At 47.9% G+C, this 18,442-nt stretch overlaps 4 protein-coding genes across 4 annotated transcripts; 1 reads left to right on the top strand and 3 right to left on the bottom strand.

The window, feature by feature from the left end:
* Positions 1-3,545: 3,545 nt before the first annotated feature.
* On the bottom strand, positions 3,546-5,203 carry LOC101775531 (cytochrome P450 89A2). The gene has a single exon (XM_004984363.3). The coding sequence runs from the start codon at positions 5,199-5,201 to the stop codon at positions 3,660-3,662; it is 1,542 nt and encodes a 513-aa protein (XP_004984420.1). The 5' UTR covers positions 5,202-5,203; the 3' UTR covers positions 3,546-3,659.
* Positions 5,204-8,889: 3,686 nt separating this feature from the next.
* LOC101786209 (protein STRICTOSIDINE SYNTHASE-LIKE 10) lies at positions 8,890-9,984 on the top strand. Its single transcript, XM_004986936.1, has one exon. The coding sequence runs from the start codon at positions 8,890-8,892 to the stop codon at positions 9,916-9,918; it is 1,029 nt and encodes a 342-aa protein (XP_004986993.1). The 3' UTR covers positions 9,919-9,984.
* A 517-nt stretch (positions 9,985-10,501) lies between these two features.
* On the bottom strand, positions 10,502-12,740 carry LOC101775128 (putative F-box protein PP2-B8). Its single transcript, XM_022822985.1, has 3 exons — positions 12,231-12,740; positions 12,021-12,139; positions 10,502-11,156 (listed from the first exon to the last, which is right to left on the bottom strand). Exons 1-3 carry the CDS (start codon positions 12,531-12,533, stop codon positions 10,691-10,693), a joined length of 888 nt encoding a protein of 295 aa, XP_022678720.1. The 5' UTR covers positions 12,534-12,740; the 3' UTR covers positions 10,502-10,690.
* A 997-nt stretch (positions 12,741-13,737) lies between these two features.
* Positions 13,738-18,436, bottom strand: LOC101774725 (putative ubiquitin-like-specific protease 1B). The gene is made up of 9 exons (XM_004984361.2): positions 17,850-18,436; positions 17,171-17,250; positions 16,980-17,084; positions 16,782-16,881; positions 15,894-15,986; positions 15,670-15,789; positions 15,131-15,234; positions 14,328-14,400; positions 13,738-14,167 (listed from the first exon to the last, which is right to left on the bottom strand). The coding sequence occupies exons 1-9, from the start codon at positions 18,363-18,365 to the stop codon at positions 14,105-14,107; spliced, it is 1,254 nt and encodes a 417-aa protein (XP_004984418.1). The 5' UTR covers positions 18,366-18,436; the 3' UTR covers positions 13,738-14,104.
* Positions 18,437-18,442: the final 6 nt, after the last annotated feature.

Here is an 18,442-nt window from a genome sequence, read left to right as displayed (position 1 = left end):
AAAAACACGATACAAATAACTAATTGCCCAATCTTAGATCACCGATTTGAAAAAAGATCGCATGGAAATAACATTGATTTGAGAAAGTTGTACTTAAAATACCAGTGATTTTACTATTGCGAACAACAGCATGATACATGTTTGCCAAATTAGTCAGGCGAACATATAACACCAAGTTTCCCTCGGGAATGTCTACCTACCATCCGGTGGATTTTGTTTCAATCACTTTCTTGTCCAACAATGTAATGACACGTTACATATATTTCGGAAAAATGAAAAATTGGATGATGCAACCATCTTTTTCAACCGAATATACAATAGAAACCCGTTCAAAAAAAACTGAATGAAAACAAGGAAGTAACAGAATCAATAAAAAAAGAGAGGATTGAAGAGAATAATGAAGCAAAGCATTGATTAACTGAATATAGTACTGCAACTCTGCAAGGATAACTGAAAGCACTGAATTCTCGAGGCTGGAGAAAAAGAGAATGAAGTGCAGAAACACTGCATATTTAACTGAACATCCACGCTTATCAGTAGCTTTCTTACTATAATTTTCTTCGTCTTCCTCATGTACCAGTTGCTCGCTTATGGTAAAAGGAGTTGTTTTCGCTTATTGTGTTGCCGCGGCCAGATCCCGGCCAGCCCGCTCCAAGAACGCCGCACCCTCGACCTCCGCCAAGCATGTCTATTGACCCGGAAGGGCTGCAGGCGGCGGAGATGCGAGCGGCGGGGCTGTCGGTGCTGTCTCCGGTGTCGCTGGCCACGGGCACGGACACGAAGGACGACGTACGGCGGCCGCCGTCGTGGAGCGCAATGCGGTGAGGGGGAGGTGCGCGTTCAAGGGCGGAGGCGGCGTCGGAGGCTACGGAGATGGCATTAGGGAGCGTATTGTGACGTCGTGGGCGCCGGCGATGCCAAGCGCGAGGGCGAGGCGAGGGCGAGAGCGCGCGCCGGGAGGGTCGGGGTGGACGGTATTTCATTTACCGTCTACCCCGGGATCCAGAGGACCGTCGGATCCGGAGGCTACGACTACGATTCGATCTGTTGAAACGACGCGGCTGTGTTGCTGGGCCAAGCGGAGGCCGAGTTACTTGAGCCCCTACTTCTTTTGTTGAGGGCTGCATTTAGAGCCTGTTTGGCTCCCCCTCCTAAACTTTAGCACCTGTTACATCGGATATTTATTTAGATACTAATTAGGAGTATTAAATATAGTCTAATTACAAAATTAATTGCATATATAGAATCTAATTCGCGAGACGAATCTATTAAGACTAATTAATTCATCATTAGCAAATGGTTACTGTAGCACCACATTGTCAAATCATGGACTAATTAAGCTTAATAGATTCATCTCGCGAATTAGCCCAGTGGTTCTACAATTAGTTTTGTAATTAGTTCATATTTAGTCCTCCTAATTAGCATCCAAAATTAGCATCCAAATATCCGATATGACCTTCTAAAATTTAGCATCTCGTATCCAAACACCCCCTATTTGCCCGTGTGGGTGTCGCGCTCGTCGTCGCTTCCTGCTGCCATGCGGCAACTGGCGCGGCGAGCCACGGAAGCACCATAAATTCCGCCGGTTGTCAGCTGTGACGAGTACGTTGCTAATTCTGCTGATCTACCTATCGACTGAAACAAAGTGCAAACCAAATTGGATTACATCTTACAAGGGTCAGTACCATTGGATCAATCAAACCAAATGTACGGCCCCGGCGCAAACTGAAACATGTACATTTTGAATTTTTTTAGAAAATGAAAATACACCCGGCCTCTGTGAAAAACGCACACAACCAAGTTCCAATAGCTGATTATCAAAAAAAATAAATAAAAGCGGAAGAGTACATAAAAAGATAATAGTTATAAGCAATGTCAATCCATTCTTGACGAAAATCCAAAGCCTCAATTGCTCTGCTTGTTAAATGGACGGTCTCACTGATGTCCTCACGCCACGTTAATAAATTGTAGCCAATATATTCTCCAAAGGTAACCTCAAAGCAACGTAGAAAGATCACCCACGAGCAGCTGAGCAAAAATAGAGAATGCCGAAACACCAGATGGATCTCCACGACAACACCTTCATGAAGAACATGATACGAATAGCGCCATCATTGTCGGCCCGAGTATTGGGCTGGGTTCACACCTAGAGAATCAAAACATGACCCTGTGCGGAGGTGCAAACAAGTTACCTCTAAGGAGGTAGTGGCACTCGCAAGCGTCACCAACAAGTCTTTTCCCCCCGACCTCCACCACACCATGCCAACAACAACCTAAGCAAAAAGGTACTAAAGGTACCTCACCGAGCCGCTGATGGTGTCGCACACCCGCGACTGCATCTGTTATTATCGAGAGCCATCCGCCGCTGTCGCGATTCACAACCACCATGCTAGGGTAGGAGGCTGGTCGCGGCAAGGCCTAGATGCGTGTGTCGTGTCATGGCTGACACTATGCCAAGTCCACCATGCTGCCACCCTATCGCACATCTAATGAGGTCCAACTATGCTGCCACCCCGTCGCACATCTGATGAGGTCTGACTGGAAGGGTGCTAGTCATAGGATCCGGGCACAAGGTTGCTCGAACCCACGCACTAGTAGGAACGACATATCCCCGTGTAGATCCAGAAGGAGTCACTGGATTCGGCCTTGAATATACCGGATTAGATCGCTGGAGGCTTATCACCAAGAGTGTCGCCGCAAATCCACGGCAACATCTGAACTCGGGGACGAAGTAGAGAAAGTCTCGCCGAGGGACGCGGGGGTAGGGCGCTGTGGCGCGGCTGCTTGGGCGCCGCCCGAGTCGCCCGCGAGGAGCGACGTGAGGGTCCTAGAGAAGCAGTCCTCCTCCTTGCCCATATGCGCCGCCGCCATGCCCGCATGCCACATCGTCGTCAACGCGGCCCAAATCTAGCCAGGACTCATCCCGAGCTAGGAATGCAGTCCCGTCGGGCCTCCGTGGCCATGGCAGGTCCGCTCGCCCCACTCCACTCCAGCCGCATCACTCGGCTGCGCCGCCGCCATGATGGTTGCATCTGTCCCATGCGCAGATCCGGTCGATTTGCCTCGTCGCCGCCATCCTGGCGAGCCGAGAGGGCTTCCTTTAACTCGCTCTGGCGACGGCGAGGCTGGGAAGACGGGGGGAGGTGGCGGCGCGGCTTGGTTGCTCGCCGCCCGAGTCACAGGGAGCGACGCGGGGCACGCGCCTTACGCGTCTTGCAGCCTTACACGTCTTTCCATTTGAACGTACATTTTGAAATGGTAGGAGTAGATTTTTTTTGAGAGGGTACATTCATAGCACACACACAACCACGCACATCACACTCACACCACAACGCGCACATACGCGTGCGCGTTCATACACACACTAAAGAAGAGACTAGAGAGCCTACTACCCTCATTGCACGGAAAACACGCAGTACCACTGAACGCGTGTGTACCAATAGCAATGCAGGAATAAACCTGAAAACCCCACAATTTCTTTACTTATTTAAGTATATGGACATATTTTGAAAGTTCAGTTCAAATCAAGTTGCACATTGCATACGTGTTTATTACGTCGAACAAAAACATGAGATACATCTATAAAACAAAATTACGTCAGCAAACTTGAGAGCCTTTTTCCGATTATTTCGATTTTTTCAGAACAGGCGTTGATGATTTCAATTCCTCGGTATGATGCGAGCCCGGAGCGAGTGCTTCATGACAACTGTGAAATCCAGCCTCTCCGTCATGTCGACGGCCTCCCCCTCCGCCAGTGGCAGCCACTCCAGCTCCCTCACGAGGCTCCCCACGAAGAACTCCACCTGCAGCATCCCCAGCGTGTACCCCGGGCACATCCGTCGCCCGGCACCGAAAGGCATCATCTTGATCTCCTTGCTCCCCGTGATGTCCACGTCGAACCCCTCGCCGCCGTCCAAAAATCGCTCTGGCCGGAACTCCAGCGGTGCCGTCCACACCTTCTCATCGCGGCCGAACTCTCCAAGCAGGACGTTCACCTCGGCGCCCTTGGGCACCGTGTAGCCGGCGATCTCCGCGTCGCTCTGCAGGCCGTGCGGGAGAACGAAGTGCGCCGGTGGGTGCAGGCGGAGGCCCTCCATCACCACGGCCTTCAAGTACCGCGCTTCCTGGAGGTCGTCGTCGTTGAGCTCCGGTTTGGATTTCACCTCCTCGTACACCTTGGCTTGGACGTCGGGGTGGTTGACCAACTCCGCCATGATCCACTCCAGCAACGTCACCGTCGTGTCCGTGCCGGCGTTCAGGAACTCGGAGCAGAGGCTGACCACCTCGGCGTCCGTGAGCGGGCGGTCGCCCTCGTCGGGCAGGCGCAGCGCGAGGATGGAGTCCACGTAGCATGGCGGGTCGTCGCCACGCCGCGCCGCACGCCTAGCTTGGATGAGCGGGAGAAGGATCTCGTCCAGCCTGCGGCTCACGGCGACGTAGGCCTCCCACCGCTTGCGGAAGATCTTCTTGGTGATCGCCGGGAAGAAGGAGAAGATGGGGAAGCAGGTGATGGACCGGAGGATTTTCAGCAGTATGTCCTGGACTTCGTCGAGCACCTCCGCGTCGAGCCTCGCGCTGAGGCCCATGTACACGAGCATCTGGAACAAGGCGAGCCGGAACGCCGGCCTCAGCAGGACGGGGTTCGAATCGTCGCCGCCGCGCGCGCGGAGGAGGTCGGCCACGAGCACGTCCAGCGCCGCCCGCCTCGCCGGCGCGTAGAGGCTGACGCGGGCGGGGTGCAGTGCCTCGGCGAGGTTTCGGCGGAGGAGGCGCCAGTAGGGGCCGTAGGGCGAGCTGCTCATGTCGCGCGCCCCGGCGGTGTAGAGGAGGCGTCCCGGATCGAAGAGGGGTGGGCGGTCGGCGAAGGTGGTGCCGCCCTGCACTAGGACGCGGTGCGCTATACGGCGGTCGGCGACGAAGACCACCGTGCGGAAATGGCGGACGGAGATGACGGGGCCGTAGCGCGTGTGCAGCTCGCGGAGGATCGGGCCGAGGTCGAAGATCGATCGTCGGAGCGCCAAGAATTTGGCGAGGAAGACCAGCGCCGGCGGGCCGGGAGGGAGCTGCCCCTTGCTTGCTGGCGTTGCGTTCCTGCAGCCATGGGCACGGCGAAGCAAGAAGAGAAGCGAGGCAACAAGGGAGAGGAGGGTGCCGAGGAGGAGCAGCGGCGAGGTGGACCAGGCGGTGGATTCCTCCTCCATGGCTGCAGTTGCTGTTGGTGCTCTCGGACTCTCTCTGGCGCGCGGAGTTAAATGGACGTTAGAGCACGCTAGGTCATGAACTAAACTGTATTCAAACGTATTTTTTAAAAAATCTTGAGCAGTTTAAGTGTTCAAAGTTTGACTGTCATTGTTAGTGTCATATACATCCTCCACGCCTTCCGTGCGGCAACAATGAACCAGAATACATAGCATGCTTTACTTTAGCAGCCACTGAATCACTAATGATATCGCCAGAAGAATATGGAGGTGAAAGTCTTGCTTTGAGATGAGCATCATCCTGTATCTATCCAAGAACATATATAAAGTATCAACTTCGTAATCAGCCGAGTATAAGCAAGATGATAAGGTGCGGAACTAGGATCAGTTCAAAGGGGTGCTGAGACTTGCACTACAGCTAGCGTCATGTCTTATGTGCATGAGGACTTGCCTAATATTACACCATGCAGATCCGCCCCTAAAGATTATGTATACTCCCTCCATTTCAAATTGTAGGTCGTTTTGATTTTTCTAAGTTCATAGATATTATTATGCGTCTAGACATATACTACATCTAAGTGCATAGAAAAACTATGCACCTAGAAAAATCAAAACAACCAGAGGAATTACATTAGTTGTTCTGACTTGTAAAATTCGCTCTCTTCTTTCTCCATTCGGCGCTGCTGTTTTCTTTCTCTCCAGTCAGCTTCCAAGCCTCCTCCAGTCGGACCTGCTTAGAGCAGCTACAATAACGAGAACGTGTCATCATGCTTGCCGAGGTGGATTCCTTACCCATGCCTGCAGTTGCTGTTGGACCTCTCACTATGAGCGAACTGTGAAATTCCATCCGTGATATATACGACTATAGATCCGATCCTGCTGGTTGCATCAGTACTGGTACTAACGGCTGCATATGTTAGTACAGGAATGCCGTGCAACACACATTAGTACCGGTCGGTAACACTATTGGTACTAGTGTGATCACTAATTGAGGAAACTAAAGGAAAGTTTCCAAAGCCTCTTAGACTTCCTTAAGCAAACATGGGTACGGTTTCGTCTAAATGTATGCGGTGAATTTAAGGAAACACTTGTTGTTAAGATGGACTTTTCGGTATGTATAGAGGTTGCACATCTTATTTATTCTATGCCACTCATATTTCATAATTTCTTTTCATGTTAAAGTGTTTGAGATAGGAAGTGGGGAACATATGCTATGTTTGTGAGTTCATTCACAATTCTGTAGGTGATAAGGTAATGAATTCAGATATCCAAGTACGTAAACACCAATAACAATATATTATTTCTCAGTGTGTTCAAGCGTTGATTTAATTTATTCATATTTTGCAAATGGCGGTCGATGAAGATGAAGAAAGAACTCCTTATGTCGGATAGGATCCCCACAATTCAAGTACATGGATTTCTTATGGATGAGGTCACGAGTACCCCAAGAGAATTCCACTACAAGCCATCCTCTTCATCTACCACAATCGTCTTCTTAAGCAAAATAGTAGTAAATGCATAATATATTGTGCATATGTATATAATATATTGTATATTATATAGGGATATATGAAATGCCCTTAATTACATGATGTTAGTTAGTTTTATACATTCTCAACTTGATCGATAACAATGTATATGAACGTATAATAGTGCAAGACGGATATGTGGTACGCATGTTGCGTACACATAGTGGTGCAACGTAAAATAAGTAATAAAAAATAAAATAGGATCCCTTAGTATATGTTAAAGGAGTTCCCATGCATCATCGACGTGCACATGAATCCGACGGGTGCTAAAAAGATTTTTCATGCATCGCAACCGCAACCGGTACTAAAGATTCCTCTTTGGTATCAGCCATGCATGTCTCCTGTACCGCTTGCAAATCACCTGGGGTGCCAACAGGTACAGAATGCAGGTTCTCCAATCTCCAGTAGTGTCTCTGACTCTCCGGCGTGTGGAGTTAATGTACACACAAGTGCACGTTCGGTTACAAACCAAACTATAATCAAACATCTTTCTAAAAAGATATTGAGCCGCTGAAGTGTTCCAAGTTGGCTATTATCGTTTTAGTTTTATACATCCTCTACGCCTTCCGTGCGGCAACAATAAATCAGATTACATAGCATTATTTTAGCAGCCACTGATGATATCGCTGGAAGGATATGGAGGTGAAAGTCTTGCTTTGAGGTAAGGCATCATCCCGTATCTATCCAAGAACATATATAAAGTATCAAACTTCGTAATCAGCTAGCCGAGCATAATCAAGATGATGGTATACACCAGTGTTTCAAACTTCTAAAGTTCGCTCTCTTCTTTCTCCCTTCAATGATAACAAAACCCAGTTAATTTTGCTAAAATTTATGACGTGAATGCAGTGTTTTACTTATAGGGTCTACCTTTTGAAGTAGGGTCTAAATTGACTCAGCCGCATTAATATGCACAAAGTAGCTGACTGATATACTGAATTATCTCTAATAGATTTTAGTCCATTTTGCTAAAAAAATTGAGTAGTCCACCTCCCTCCTTGAACAAAATCGAGTCAATCCAACCAAACCAATAGCCTTCTCAGCCCATTTCCCACCAAACCAAATTGCCTAAAAAGAAAAACCAAACTGTGGAAGCCTGGTTTGGCCTGAACTTTATCAGGAACAATGGCGGCCGTGGCGATTTTCAGTTGTTAACGCAGTCAATGCGACTTGGTCGGCAGAAGAACAGAAGGAGCGTAAGACTACAGGTGCTGGGTTTAAAAAATGGGTAGCCTGGATGTTGGGATGAACTAATCAACGTCAAACATTTTGATCTGGAGGTAGTACTAGTTAACTAGGTCAAGTGTTCTTTTTTTTCCCCTCTTAAACTTGACCAAAAATTTTGATATACTATCACTCAAGATGAGTACAATCGTGACTTCGTGAGCGAGGAACTTCCAAACGCAGATCCCCGGTTACCAGGACATTTGTTAGGATCTGAGTCACAGATAAAACTTGTTGTGGCGCGCCAGCTGCCATCACCAAGAACCAACCCATCGTCACTGCCTATAGAGAAAGAGAAAACGAGTGGAAGCAAACGGGCCTCGCCGTCGCCGAGGTGAACGGGCCAGGCAAGCCAATGTCGAAGTGAGGTCCAGAATGAACTAGGTCCAATATGTAAACTGAATCTACAATGTACTACGAAGTAGTAGCATTGTAACGGGAATTCATTTTCCTTTATGTTCTCCTATCCTTGCTCTGTTCTTCCTATCTCCAATTCAATTCTCTGTTCCTATATCCTGTTGCTGACTTGCTGTGCTACCTGTGGTGCTAACACCAGCGAGGAACGATCAAACCGAAGCAACAGTGGAACGCAAAATTTCGCCAAATCCAAAACCGCTTGACGTGCACAAGACCCACTCCGTCAGAAGAGAGACACCTGAAAGGGCGAAGACGCGCGACGGACTCCTCCCGGTTTGCGGCGCCGAAACGTTGCAAGCAGAGGCGAATCCCGGGCGAGTCGCCGAGTCGGACACGGGACACCCACCAAAACGAACCCGAGCTGGGCTCGGACAGCGCACCGGACACAGGAAAGAAGAAGAGCTCGAGTCCGCGTCCGAGTCCGTCGCCGGCATACTCGGCCTGGCCAATAAAACGGCAGCTACCTGCCCACCACGCCGTCCCATCAAACCAAAGCTGCTCTCAGCGTAATCGAGATCGAGATGGCGCGCATTAAGAACCTGGTGGCGGCGCTCCTGCGTGCCGTCGCCCTCGCGCTCCTTCTCACGTCGTCGTTCTCCGCCGCCCAGCCGATCAAGACCACGCCCACGCTCTGGAGCTTCCATCTTCCGCTGCCCAACGGCGTCACCGGCGCCGAGAGCCTCGCCTTCGACCGCCGGGGCCAGGGGCCCTACGCTGGCGTCTCCGACGGTCGCGTCCTCAAGTGGGGCGGCAGCACCCTCGGCTGGACCACGTTCGCGCACAGCCCCAACTACCGGAAGATCCCGCTGTGCACGGCGTCCGTGGTGCCGTCGGAGGAGACGGAGAGTATCTGCGGGCGTCCGCTGGGGCTCCAGTTCTTCGCCAAGACCGGCGACCTCTACATCGCCGACGCGTACCACGGGCTGATGAAGGTTGGGCCCGATGGCGGCGAGGCGGAGGTATTGGCGACCCAGGCCGACGGCGTGCCATTCCACTTCGTCAACGGTTTGGACGTCGACCAGGCTACCGGCGACGTCTACTTCACCGACAGCAGTATCACGTACCCGCGCCGGTTCAACACGGAGATAATGATGAATGCCGATGCGACGGGGCGGCTGCTAAAGTACGACGCGCGGGCGAAGCAGGTGACCGTGCTCCGGGCCGGCTTGCCGTACCCGAACGGCGTGGCAGTGAGCGGGGACAGGACACACGTGGTGGTAGCGCACACGGTGCCGTGCCAGGCGTTCAGGTACTGGCTCAAGGGCTCCAAGGCCGGGCAGTATGAGCTCATGGCGGACCTGCCGGGGTACCCGGATAATGTGAGGCGCGACGCTAAGGGAGGCTACTGGGTGGCGCTCAACCAGGAGAAGGCGCGGTTCGACGCGGCGGCTCCCGTGAAGCACTTGGTGGGCGTCCGGCTCGGGTCGGACGGCGTGGAGGTGGAGGAGCTTACGGCGGCCAAGGGCGTCACGCTTAGCGATGTTGCCGAAAAGGACGGCCAGTTATGGCTGGGATCAGTGGAGCTCGACTACGTCGGTCTAGTTTATTAGGACTTAAGGATTAACTACTACTAATGTATAGATATAATGTAAGGTTACTCTTGTATAGGTATAGTGTAAGGTTAGTCTCAGTGCATAGTTTTATTCTACATGTACCTGGATTGAGAACTAGGTAACTGTACCGGATCAGTGTCATGGGGATGAAATTTCTCTTTCATCGGATGAAACTCTCTCTATTAATTACCTTGCCAAGTCAGCAATTTTGCTGATGTACCATTGAATTTAATGACATGAAACTCCCCATTGAACCTGGCCTAATAATAACATCATCATTAACATATGGATGGATTGTTAGATATAAGTAGAGACAGTAGGTTCTAAAAAGGTTTTACATTTCCTAGAGCACCTTGATGCTTACATTAGATGCACAAATTTGTTTATTCTTTTTAAACGTTAATTTTATTCGTTATATACCATTAGGTGGTATCATAGTGTGTTCTGATATCCCGTAATTTTGCACGATCTCTTGTTTGTCATTGTCAGGAACACATATAGACCTGAGACATCGAGAACAAATATTTTTTTTTATAAGTAGTTCGCAAATAACTAATTGCCCAATCTTAGATCACCGATCTGGAAAAAAATTTCACATGGAAATAACATTGATTTGAGAAAGTTGTCCTGAAAATACCACTAATTTTACTATTGCGGACAAGAGCATGTTACCTGTTTGCCAAATTAATCAGGGGCATATATTACATAAATTTCCCTTCAACCAAGCGTTACACGAAGAGTCGAAGACGACAAGCTAGAAAGGCCGACATCAGTTGACGGGCCTAAACTCGACGCCCTCGACAATGAGCCCGCGCTTCGGGTACCACCCCAGCACCTCGAAGCTCACCACCACCTCCTGGTCGGCCTCCTGCCCGCCGCCGTCGCTGGGCGTGCGCAGCCGCCCCATCTCCATCTCCGACCACCCGTCTTCCCGCAGCCTCGGCCGCCTCGGCGAGTCCTCGCCGGCGCCGCGGGACACGGCCCTGAACTTGCGCGCCTCGGCCTCCTCGGCGGGGTGGAGGCACACGGCGTGACGCGCCCGCGCCGCCGCCACGAGGCCCCCGCCCAGCGCCACGGTCGTCTCCTGGTCCGGGTAGCTCAGGCCGCGGTGCCCCTCCGCCACGCCGTAGACCAGGTACGCGGCGTAGGAGGTCGCCGGCGTGAGCTCGGCGGCCGGGAGCCGGCCGTAGATGTCCAGGGACGAGCACTCCACCAGCTCGGCCACGTCACCGAACCTGTAAACGATCGCAACGCTGATTACAACATGGCTGCCAAATCAGCGAAATCAGGACGGATGAAAGATTAGCAGTACATATTTCATTGACAGAGAAGAAGAGTACAGGAGCTGGCAAAGAAATAAAAGAATTATTTATTGATAGAGATGCAATGATATGACATTGATGTCAACGTCTTCGACGAGAAAATCTTGAGTATGAAAAGACTTTTACCACCAGTGACATCTTGGCATCTAAGCAGCAGCACGGATCAATCGATATCTGCCGGCCGCTATCGAGCTCAGGGTGAGATGACTCATGGGCAGTACAAGCTAAGTAACCGTCCGTCCTGGAAGTTGACCTGCACGAAGCACCGTGCCGTGCGTGGCTTCCACCTGTTATCGCAGCAGCTGCGATTACCCGGCGTTGCCCTGATTCCTACACGGTTTTGTAATTTCTCCTGCACTGGATCCGCTGAAAGAACATTGCAGACTTTGCATGCGACTAGTCAAGGACAGACATGGAAGCAGGGTTTACAGGCAAACTCAGCAGTTCAGCAGTACTGCATGTCTACTCGCCGTACATCTCTCAGATCGCCGTACAAGGACCGCATGAACAAGAATGTGATATCACTGACACGGCTACTGTAATATCACTGTGCCGCACTGTATCACGAAGCTAAAAAAAAACTCAGATCGCCTGGCTCATGCTTTTATGTTGGTTTTTTATTTCTTCCGGTATTTGATTCTCTCTCAGTGATTTTTCACAATTGTATTATGTTTCCATTCTTCATAGACTTCCGAGAAGATTGTACCAGCAAATAACCAAAATCTTTCCGCTGGATCTAGTCTAGCTAGGAAGGGAGGAGTGATCGACGAGAAGAACCTGGAGAGCGGGTGTGGCGTCCACCTCCAGCTGAACTCGCCGTCGTCCCATGGCAGGCTCAGCGCCCTCGCCGAAAGCATGTAGCACTTGGCGCCGCTCGCCTTGTCCAGCCACATCCTCTGCAGTGCACGAGGTCTAGCTCATTGTTGCGTACCAAGAAGGCAAGAAGCCAGCACGTGAAATGATTAAAACATCCGAATAAACAATTACCATGCTGCCGTTGCCTTCGCCGTCGACGATGACGGCGGCGTCGCAGAGGCGGAGGTAGGCGTCCTTGCTTGTCTCCGTCGACTTGGCCGGTGGTCCCTGCGGGAGGAGGACGGTGGCGCCGCGGTGGCCGGGCGGGAGGAAGCGGCGCCAGACGTGGTCGGAGTCCGCGGCGGCGCGGAAGGCCGGGGAGACCGCGGCGCAGCGGCAGGCGTCGCGCGGGGACGTGAGCGCGATGGCGTGCGCCAGGCAGACCTCCGGGAGGTCCCCCACCTGGGTGAGGGTGAGCTCGTGGTCTCCGGCCATCGCCGCCGCGCGAACGTACTCCTTCACTTCACGCTTGCGCCGCCGGGTAACCGAAATGGCGAGGCAAGAAGCAAATGTAATGGCGCCGATCGATCTGATATCGCAGTACTGAAGATCTTCTAGTGCTAGGAAGGCATGACGCAGGCTGTTCCTGTGCACCGGCAGGATTGTGCGACTTGTGAGCAGCGTGACGGCAGCACCCGTGTCCCCCGGGCTGTGAGAAAACCACACAGATTCCGTTGCACACCGTCTTGGAAATGTCGCATGAAGCAAAGAAAAAGTGGAGAAATCCATGCCTGGTTTGGTTTCTTTCTTATTTTGTTTAGATATTAATTAGAATTATTAAATGTAGACTATTTACAAAACCCATTTCATAAGTGGAGGCTAAACGACTAGACGAATCTATTAAGCCTAATTAGTCCATGATTTGACAATATATTGCTACAGTAAATATTTGCTAATGATGGATTAATTAGGCTTAATAGATTCGTCTCGCCGTTTAGCCTCTATTTATGTAATGAGTTTTGTAAATAGCCTACGTTTCATACTTCTAATTAGTATCTAAAGATTTGATGTGACACGTGCTAAAAATAAATAAAATAACCAAACGCACCCGAAGTTAGTTTTGTTGTGTGTGTAGACAGACGCCGCAACGTACCACCCCGACCTCCGACCCGGCACCCGCCCGAGCTGGGTGCGGCGCCGGCGCGTGTCCCCTCGGCATGCTCGCCGTGCCAGGGCGTCGCTGGGCTACGCGGGCACGGGACGGGTCGCAGTGATCCGCGAACCTTGACAGGAAGCGCACGCAACGTCAATGCATCAACTCATGACGTGGTATTCAGCATAGCATGGTCTGCACTGAATAGAGGAGACGGGAACATGGTATATACTCCGTACTGAATAGTGATGGACATCAATAGGAAATCATTAAAACTTTAATAAATACGAGGATTTGCACAAAGCATCCAGAGCACAAAGGGGATGTAGCTCGGACGAGAGGTACGGGGATCGATACCCCGCATCTCCATTTTTTTGATATCCTTTTTCGTGCGCTCATTTTCGTCATGTACTTCGTTTGATCGTTGCGCTCGGCCATGCATTTTCCATCTGATTCTGTTTGTTTTCAATTGTATTTCCACTTCGCCATGCATTTTCCATGTAATTCTATTTTTTTTTTCACTTCGTCAGTTCAGCTCAATTCGAGGAGCGATGAAAGATTCGCAATCAACAGATGCCACAGAGGTATTAAATTCAAACTTACAAACATGACCAAAAAAAAGAATTATCCTAGCACAAAATAACTATAACCAGACAGATATCAGTGTAGCTACATCTAACTTTACTTCACTGTTTTTCCCACTCAAATCGCTCTACAGAAAATCGGTAGCCTTTACATCATTGGACGCCAGCGCCCAAAGCTTCTGTGTCACGCGACAAAAATCCAACAAGGATTTACAGGTTTGAATTACCCTCAACATGCACAGTGACGTTGCAATCAGCTTCTATTCTAGTTCCCAAAACACAGTACAAGAAGTCAGCTTCTATTTGAAAAAGAGAAGGATGTGTATCCATCAGTCAGCTCTTAATTTTAAGATTTCCTTTGCTGTTCTCTTCCTAAAATATTCCATGTCTTTCTGCAAAAGAAGCAATTCTTTTGGATAAGTATCATTATGGGTAATCACACCAAAACAGGCACATCATTCTTTAATGCTGATGACTAAAACAAGCAGCTTCAGGCAGGCAAAAGAGCACATAGCTAAACCCTAGCAGCCTAGCCTAAGCATGCATACCCACCTGACGAAAAGATAAGCTCAATCCTCTGCTGTGGAAATCAATGTACTTGAGCATAAACATACCACAGTCCCACCTGTTACAACAAAAAGACGCTTCTGTCACATCCATTTTCGTCACTTGTTACAATTAAAAATAGATGCTTGAGCAAGCTATAATTATATTATTGGGTCTTCTATCAATCACCATAAATTTCCCTATTAGTACTTGGGTTACAGAAAAAACACTGCCTATGACCATCCATCTAAAAGAAGATTCAGAACAAAGCTGCATGTCTCGTGAAAAACACATTCTGCGGAGGTAGGGAAACATTTTGGCGTACCAGTGGCACTGAACTTACTATTTAACAAATTCAGGAATAAAACATAGAGGCACATGCACCTCAAAGTTTACTCAGCCATGCAAAAAAGAAAAAAAAAGAAAAACCACTTCAAGTTCAAACAATTTATGTGGACAATACTAAAAATGAGAATTTTCTCAAAAATGATAAAGCAAAAGTAAAACCCAAAAGGGGAAAAGGTTTTATTCACTTAAAACTAACCTTCTTGTTGCTTCTAACACATATGACCGTAAAGTTAATGTCTAAAGGGTGAGAAAAACTCCTGACTGCATCAACAACTTTTATGTTGATTTTGGGCCAAAACTTATCAGTTTCCATATCTCCATTAGATGCAGGTGGATTCATAAGAATTGTATGTAGGGGTCTATATAGTAGGAGTTATCTAAGTGGGGGAGCCACATACTAACTAGTCCACTGATTGGTACATGATTTGCGAAGGAAAATTATTAGTATAAACAAGGCATACCCATTCTGTTGTAAAGGAATATCATCAACTATATCTTCTTGCCACGAACTAGTGTCAATTACTTCGTTACTTTTGTCTTTCACTTCCTCTGCAATATATCGAGCCTGCATGTGGAAAACACATGTATATCACCATTAACTCATTAAGTCCCATTTAATGTAAAAGCATCTGCACTTACGGTATTAAACAACCTACCAACATACCCAGCTAATTCTAATTGTTTGCTTTCATTTAGAGTAGACTGGGTTAGAGAACAAGGACTAGAGGTCCCAAGGACCATGTGAAAGTGTAGAACATATATGCCAAAGTCCACAGTCATCTAGTTTTGTATTTCACCAATCCTAACGAGAATTGGAAAGGTATATCAATAAAAATACATGCTCACATAAAAGGAGTAAATAGTTGTGCAGCTAACAACGTTTCTAAAAAGTTAGCATGCAAAAATAAGAGCAAATGGCCATAGTTTTCTAGCTGCCAAAGCTGGAATTTAATTCTTTTTTAGGTCAACTTTTTACTCTGGACACATCACATATACTTACCAGCATGTTTAGTACATTATGATCCATGCCGCCAAGAGAATCAAGGTACTGAAATGTATTTTTCTTCATGTTTATAATTGCTAAACACCAGTGCACATCTTTATGCACAGGGACAAAGATCTACAATGAAATTAAGAAAGCACCATGAGAAAAAGCAAAGCCAAAGAGAAAAGGATGGAAACGGCTAACGATATAAAGAATAAAGAATGCAACATTCACTTTACTTTATTGCATTCAATGAGGTCATATCCCAACTTCCTACGGGTAGTCCACCTTTTGACAGATTTGTAGTCATAACCATTTTTTCCGCAAGCAAGCTGAGCAACAATTCAGGAAGTCAATGAGGATGTTCATATGGTAATAATTATTTTTCTTGTAAATGAAAACCAAAGGCATAAATGCAACACTAAAGTCCGCGTCTGTCAGTGAAAAGGTAGCAAAGACACTAATTTCACTACATACAATTAGGCTACACCCAACTAACAAAAAGAAAAAAAATGAAATGAAGTGAGAATAGCATGAACAGAGTCGGTCAAATATATATGTAAACATTAGCACACTAAGGTGCAAATCAAGTAATAATACAACCTAAGGTGTTTGAAAAAAATAATACAATCTACGGGAACCAAGAAAACAAACTCCACAGAAATGAAGGAGCGCAGTAGCTAATTCTGGTGTCTACAAACGTATGTCATGCAATCAAATTTTCCCAATTGTAATTACCATATACCATTGCAGACTGATCGCATTAAAATTGTAGCAGTAAATTTATTTGCCTAAAGAGTACTGCCATAGTATGTATTAACTGATATAGAATTATACAGGATTAGCAGTGCTATAATATTCACACATAAACAAATGCTCGACGTGATACATGAACATAAACTACTACAGAACTAAAGTATCATTCAAATGTTCATCATAACATATAAATTTCCACAAGACCCAAGGCAGAAAATCCAAATCAACATGAAGTAGTTACTAAAGAAACAAAACAAAAGAACTGCTTCAGGGAGAATATATGCAAAAAGGACAAAATTTTAGTACAGAAAAGCGATGTGAACATCCTGCAGATGCAATAGTTGAAGAATTAAAGAAGCATACAATCTAACTTTCTTATAAAAGAATGTATTAAAGAAATGGCATTTCAGAAACCTTTTCGGCTCTCTTTTTTCCCTCTCCTTCAACAATTCAAGATAGAGGTTTAATAACCTACAAGAGAAATATTTTATCATCATCATGTACGCAAAAATGTAGTAACTGACCTTTGTAAAAGATAGAATCAGCGAAGTCTGTTTAGCATACTCAGCAAGAGTATTACCTCATCATTTAACCAGCGACCGGGTATCAAGCACTGGAATTTCTCTTTGCTAACCTCAATGTTCGATGGTTCATGCAGCACTAGGACTTTGCTACTGATACGGGAAAACAAGGCACTCAATTAAGCTTATATGGTATATAGAAAGCTTTAATGACATGCAAGCAGGGCAGTCAAAAGTACCTTGGACCTCTAGCATGGAAACAGTCATGAACTTCCTTTTCCTCCTCATCAGTGAGAGGTTTAAATAGTTCAGATAAATCCTAGAATAGTGAAAGATGAACGCAACAAACCAACAGTTAGATAGAGCCTAGAAAATTGGTGCAGGGTGGTCATTAAACATGTGCATAAAATGGGAAAGTAGCTCTTTGGACAGGCATGTAGCTTTTATCCCAGTTTTTCCTTAAAAAAACACCCGTGCCTCTACTAAGTTTTTTGTCAATTAAAATTTCTTAAAAGATGGCTTAATCCCTTTTATATGTAGTTCGCTATATAAATGTTCTTATTTTTTCCTCTGACTTGTAAATATCTCAAATATCACTATATAGTAAATTTGGTGTTGTTTTGGTGAAAAAAGCGCTAATAAATTCTGCCCCTGTACTGTACATAATTCAAAACGACCCCTTTTTAAAATTGGGTGAAGTTAGCAGAGCCAAAATGCTAATGCAAGGCAGGAATGTTGAAGTTTCCAACTCGACACAATTTGAAAACAACCCGCTTAAGAATATTCTGTTCCAGAGCACAGATTCCATGAAAGCCCTATTAATTCAGTGCAAGACGCAAACTTGATCCCTGATTTTTCTCCAATCCACCGAGCATGATAATAGCAAAGAAGAGGAAGATAAAGAAAGGATCAAATTACCTCCTCAGCAGCCTTGTATGGCTTCCGTATGCCAGCAAGCCTTTCCTCTTCGAGCCTCACCTTGATCCCTCTCTCCTCCAACCTATTGTCATTCCGTCTCGCCTCCCCCAGCGCCTTCTTGTAGAACGGCTCGCTCTTCTGCCGCTGTGAACCCTTCACCGCCTCCAAGGCGGCCTTCCTCGACCAATCCTTAGTCGTCCGGCCCAGCAAGTGCTGCCCCGTCCCGGTCTCCTCATCCGTAATCACCGTGAGATCCCGCGACCGCGCATCGCACCATCCCTTGTAAAACCCCAACCCATCGTCCTTGGGCCGCCGGCCGCCGAAGAGGCCGGAAATAAAGTTGCCCATGTCAAATGCGAAGAAATTCTCTGGCAGGAGCGGGGAGAAGGGCCAGCGGCGGCGGCGCTGACTTGGGCGGCCGTGGCTCTGTGGGGCGTCGAAGCGGCGGGGCAGGGGGGGGGCGTCGAAGCGGCGTTTGCGGCGCTCGGGTAAGAGGTCGGGAGTGGCGGGGTTCATGGCAGGGAGGAGGGGGCTATGCCCATAGGAGGTGGTGGCTACGAGGGGAGCATGCCCGGAGCGCCAACCCTAGCAGG

The sequence above is a fragment of the Setaria italica genome, chromosome IX (genome assembly GCF_000263155.2).
Source record: "Setaria italica strain Yugu1 chromosome IX, Setaria_italica_v2.0, whole genome shotgun sequence".
In the NCBI taxonomy this organism is placed as follows: domain Eukaryota; kingdom Viridiplantae; phylum Streptophyta; class Magnoliopsida; order Poales; family Poaceae; genus Setaria; species Setaria italica.
The sequence above is the reverse complement of the archived record's forward strand: the minus strand, read 5'-3'. Positions and strand labels throughout refer to the sequence as shown.

Coding starts and splice junctions, on each gene's coding strand:
- LOC101775531 (XM_004984363.3), bottom strand. CDS start 5,201: ATGGAGGAGGAATCCACCGCCTGGTCCACCTCGCCGCTGCTCCTCCTC.
- LOC101786209 (XM_004986936.1), top strand. CDS start 8,890: ATGGCGCGCATTAAGAACCTGGTGGCGGCGCTCCTGCGTGCCGTCGCC.
- LOC101775128 (XM_022822985.1), bottom strand. CDS start 12,533: ATGGCCGGAGACCACGAGCTCACCCTCACCCAGGTGGGGGACCTCCCG. Junction 12,140..12,230: donor GCGAAGGCAACGGCAGCATG/GTAATTGTTTAT, acceptor CGTGCACTGCAG/AGGATGTGGCTGGACAAGGC. Junction 11,157..12,020: donor ACGCCACACCCGCTCTCCAG/GTTCTTCTCGTC, acceptor GATCGTTTACAG/GTTCGGTGACGTGGCCGAGC.
- LOC101774725 (XM_004984361.2), bottom strand. CDS start 18,365: ATGAACCCCGCCACTCCCGACCTCTTACCCGAGCGCCGCAAACGCCGC. Junction 17,251..17,849: donor CATACAAGGCTGCTGAGGAG/GTAATTTGATCC, acceptor TCACTATTCTAG/GATTTATCTGAACTATTTAA. Junction 15,235..15,669: donor ATAATGTACTAAACATGCTG/GTAAGTATATGT, acceptor TTCCACATGCAG/GCTCGATATATTGCAGAGGA.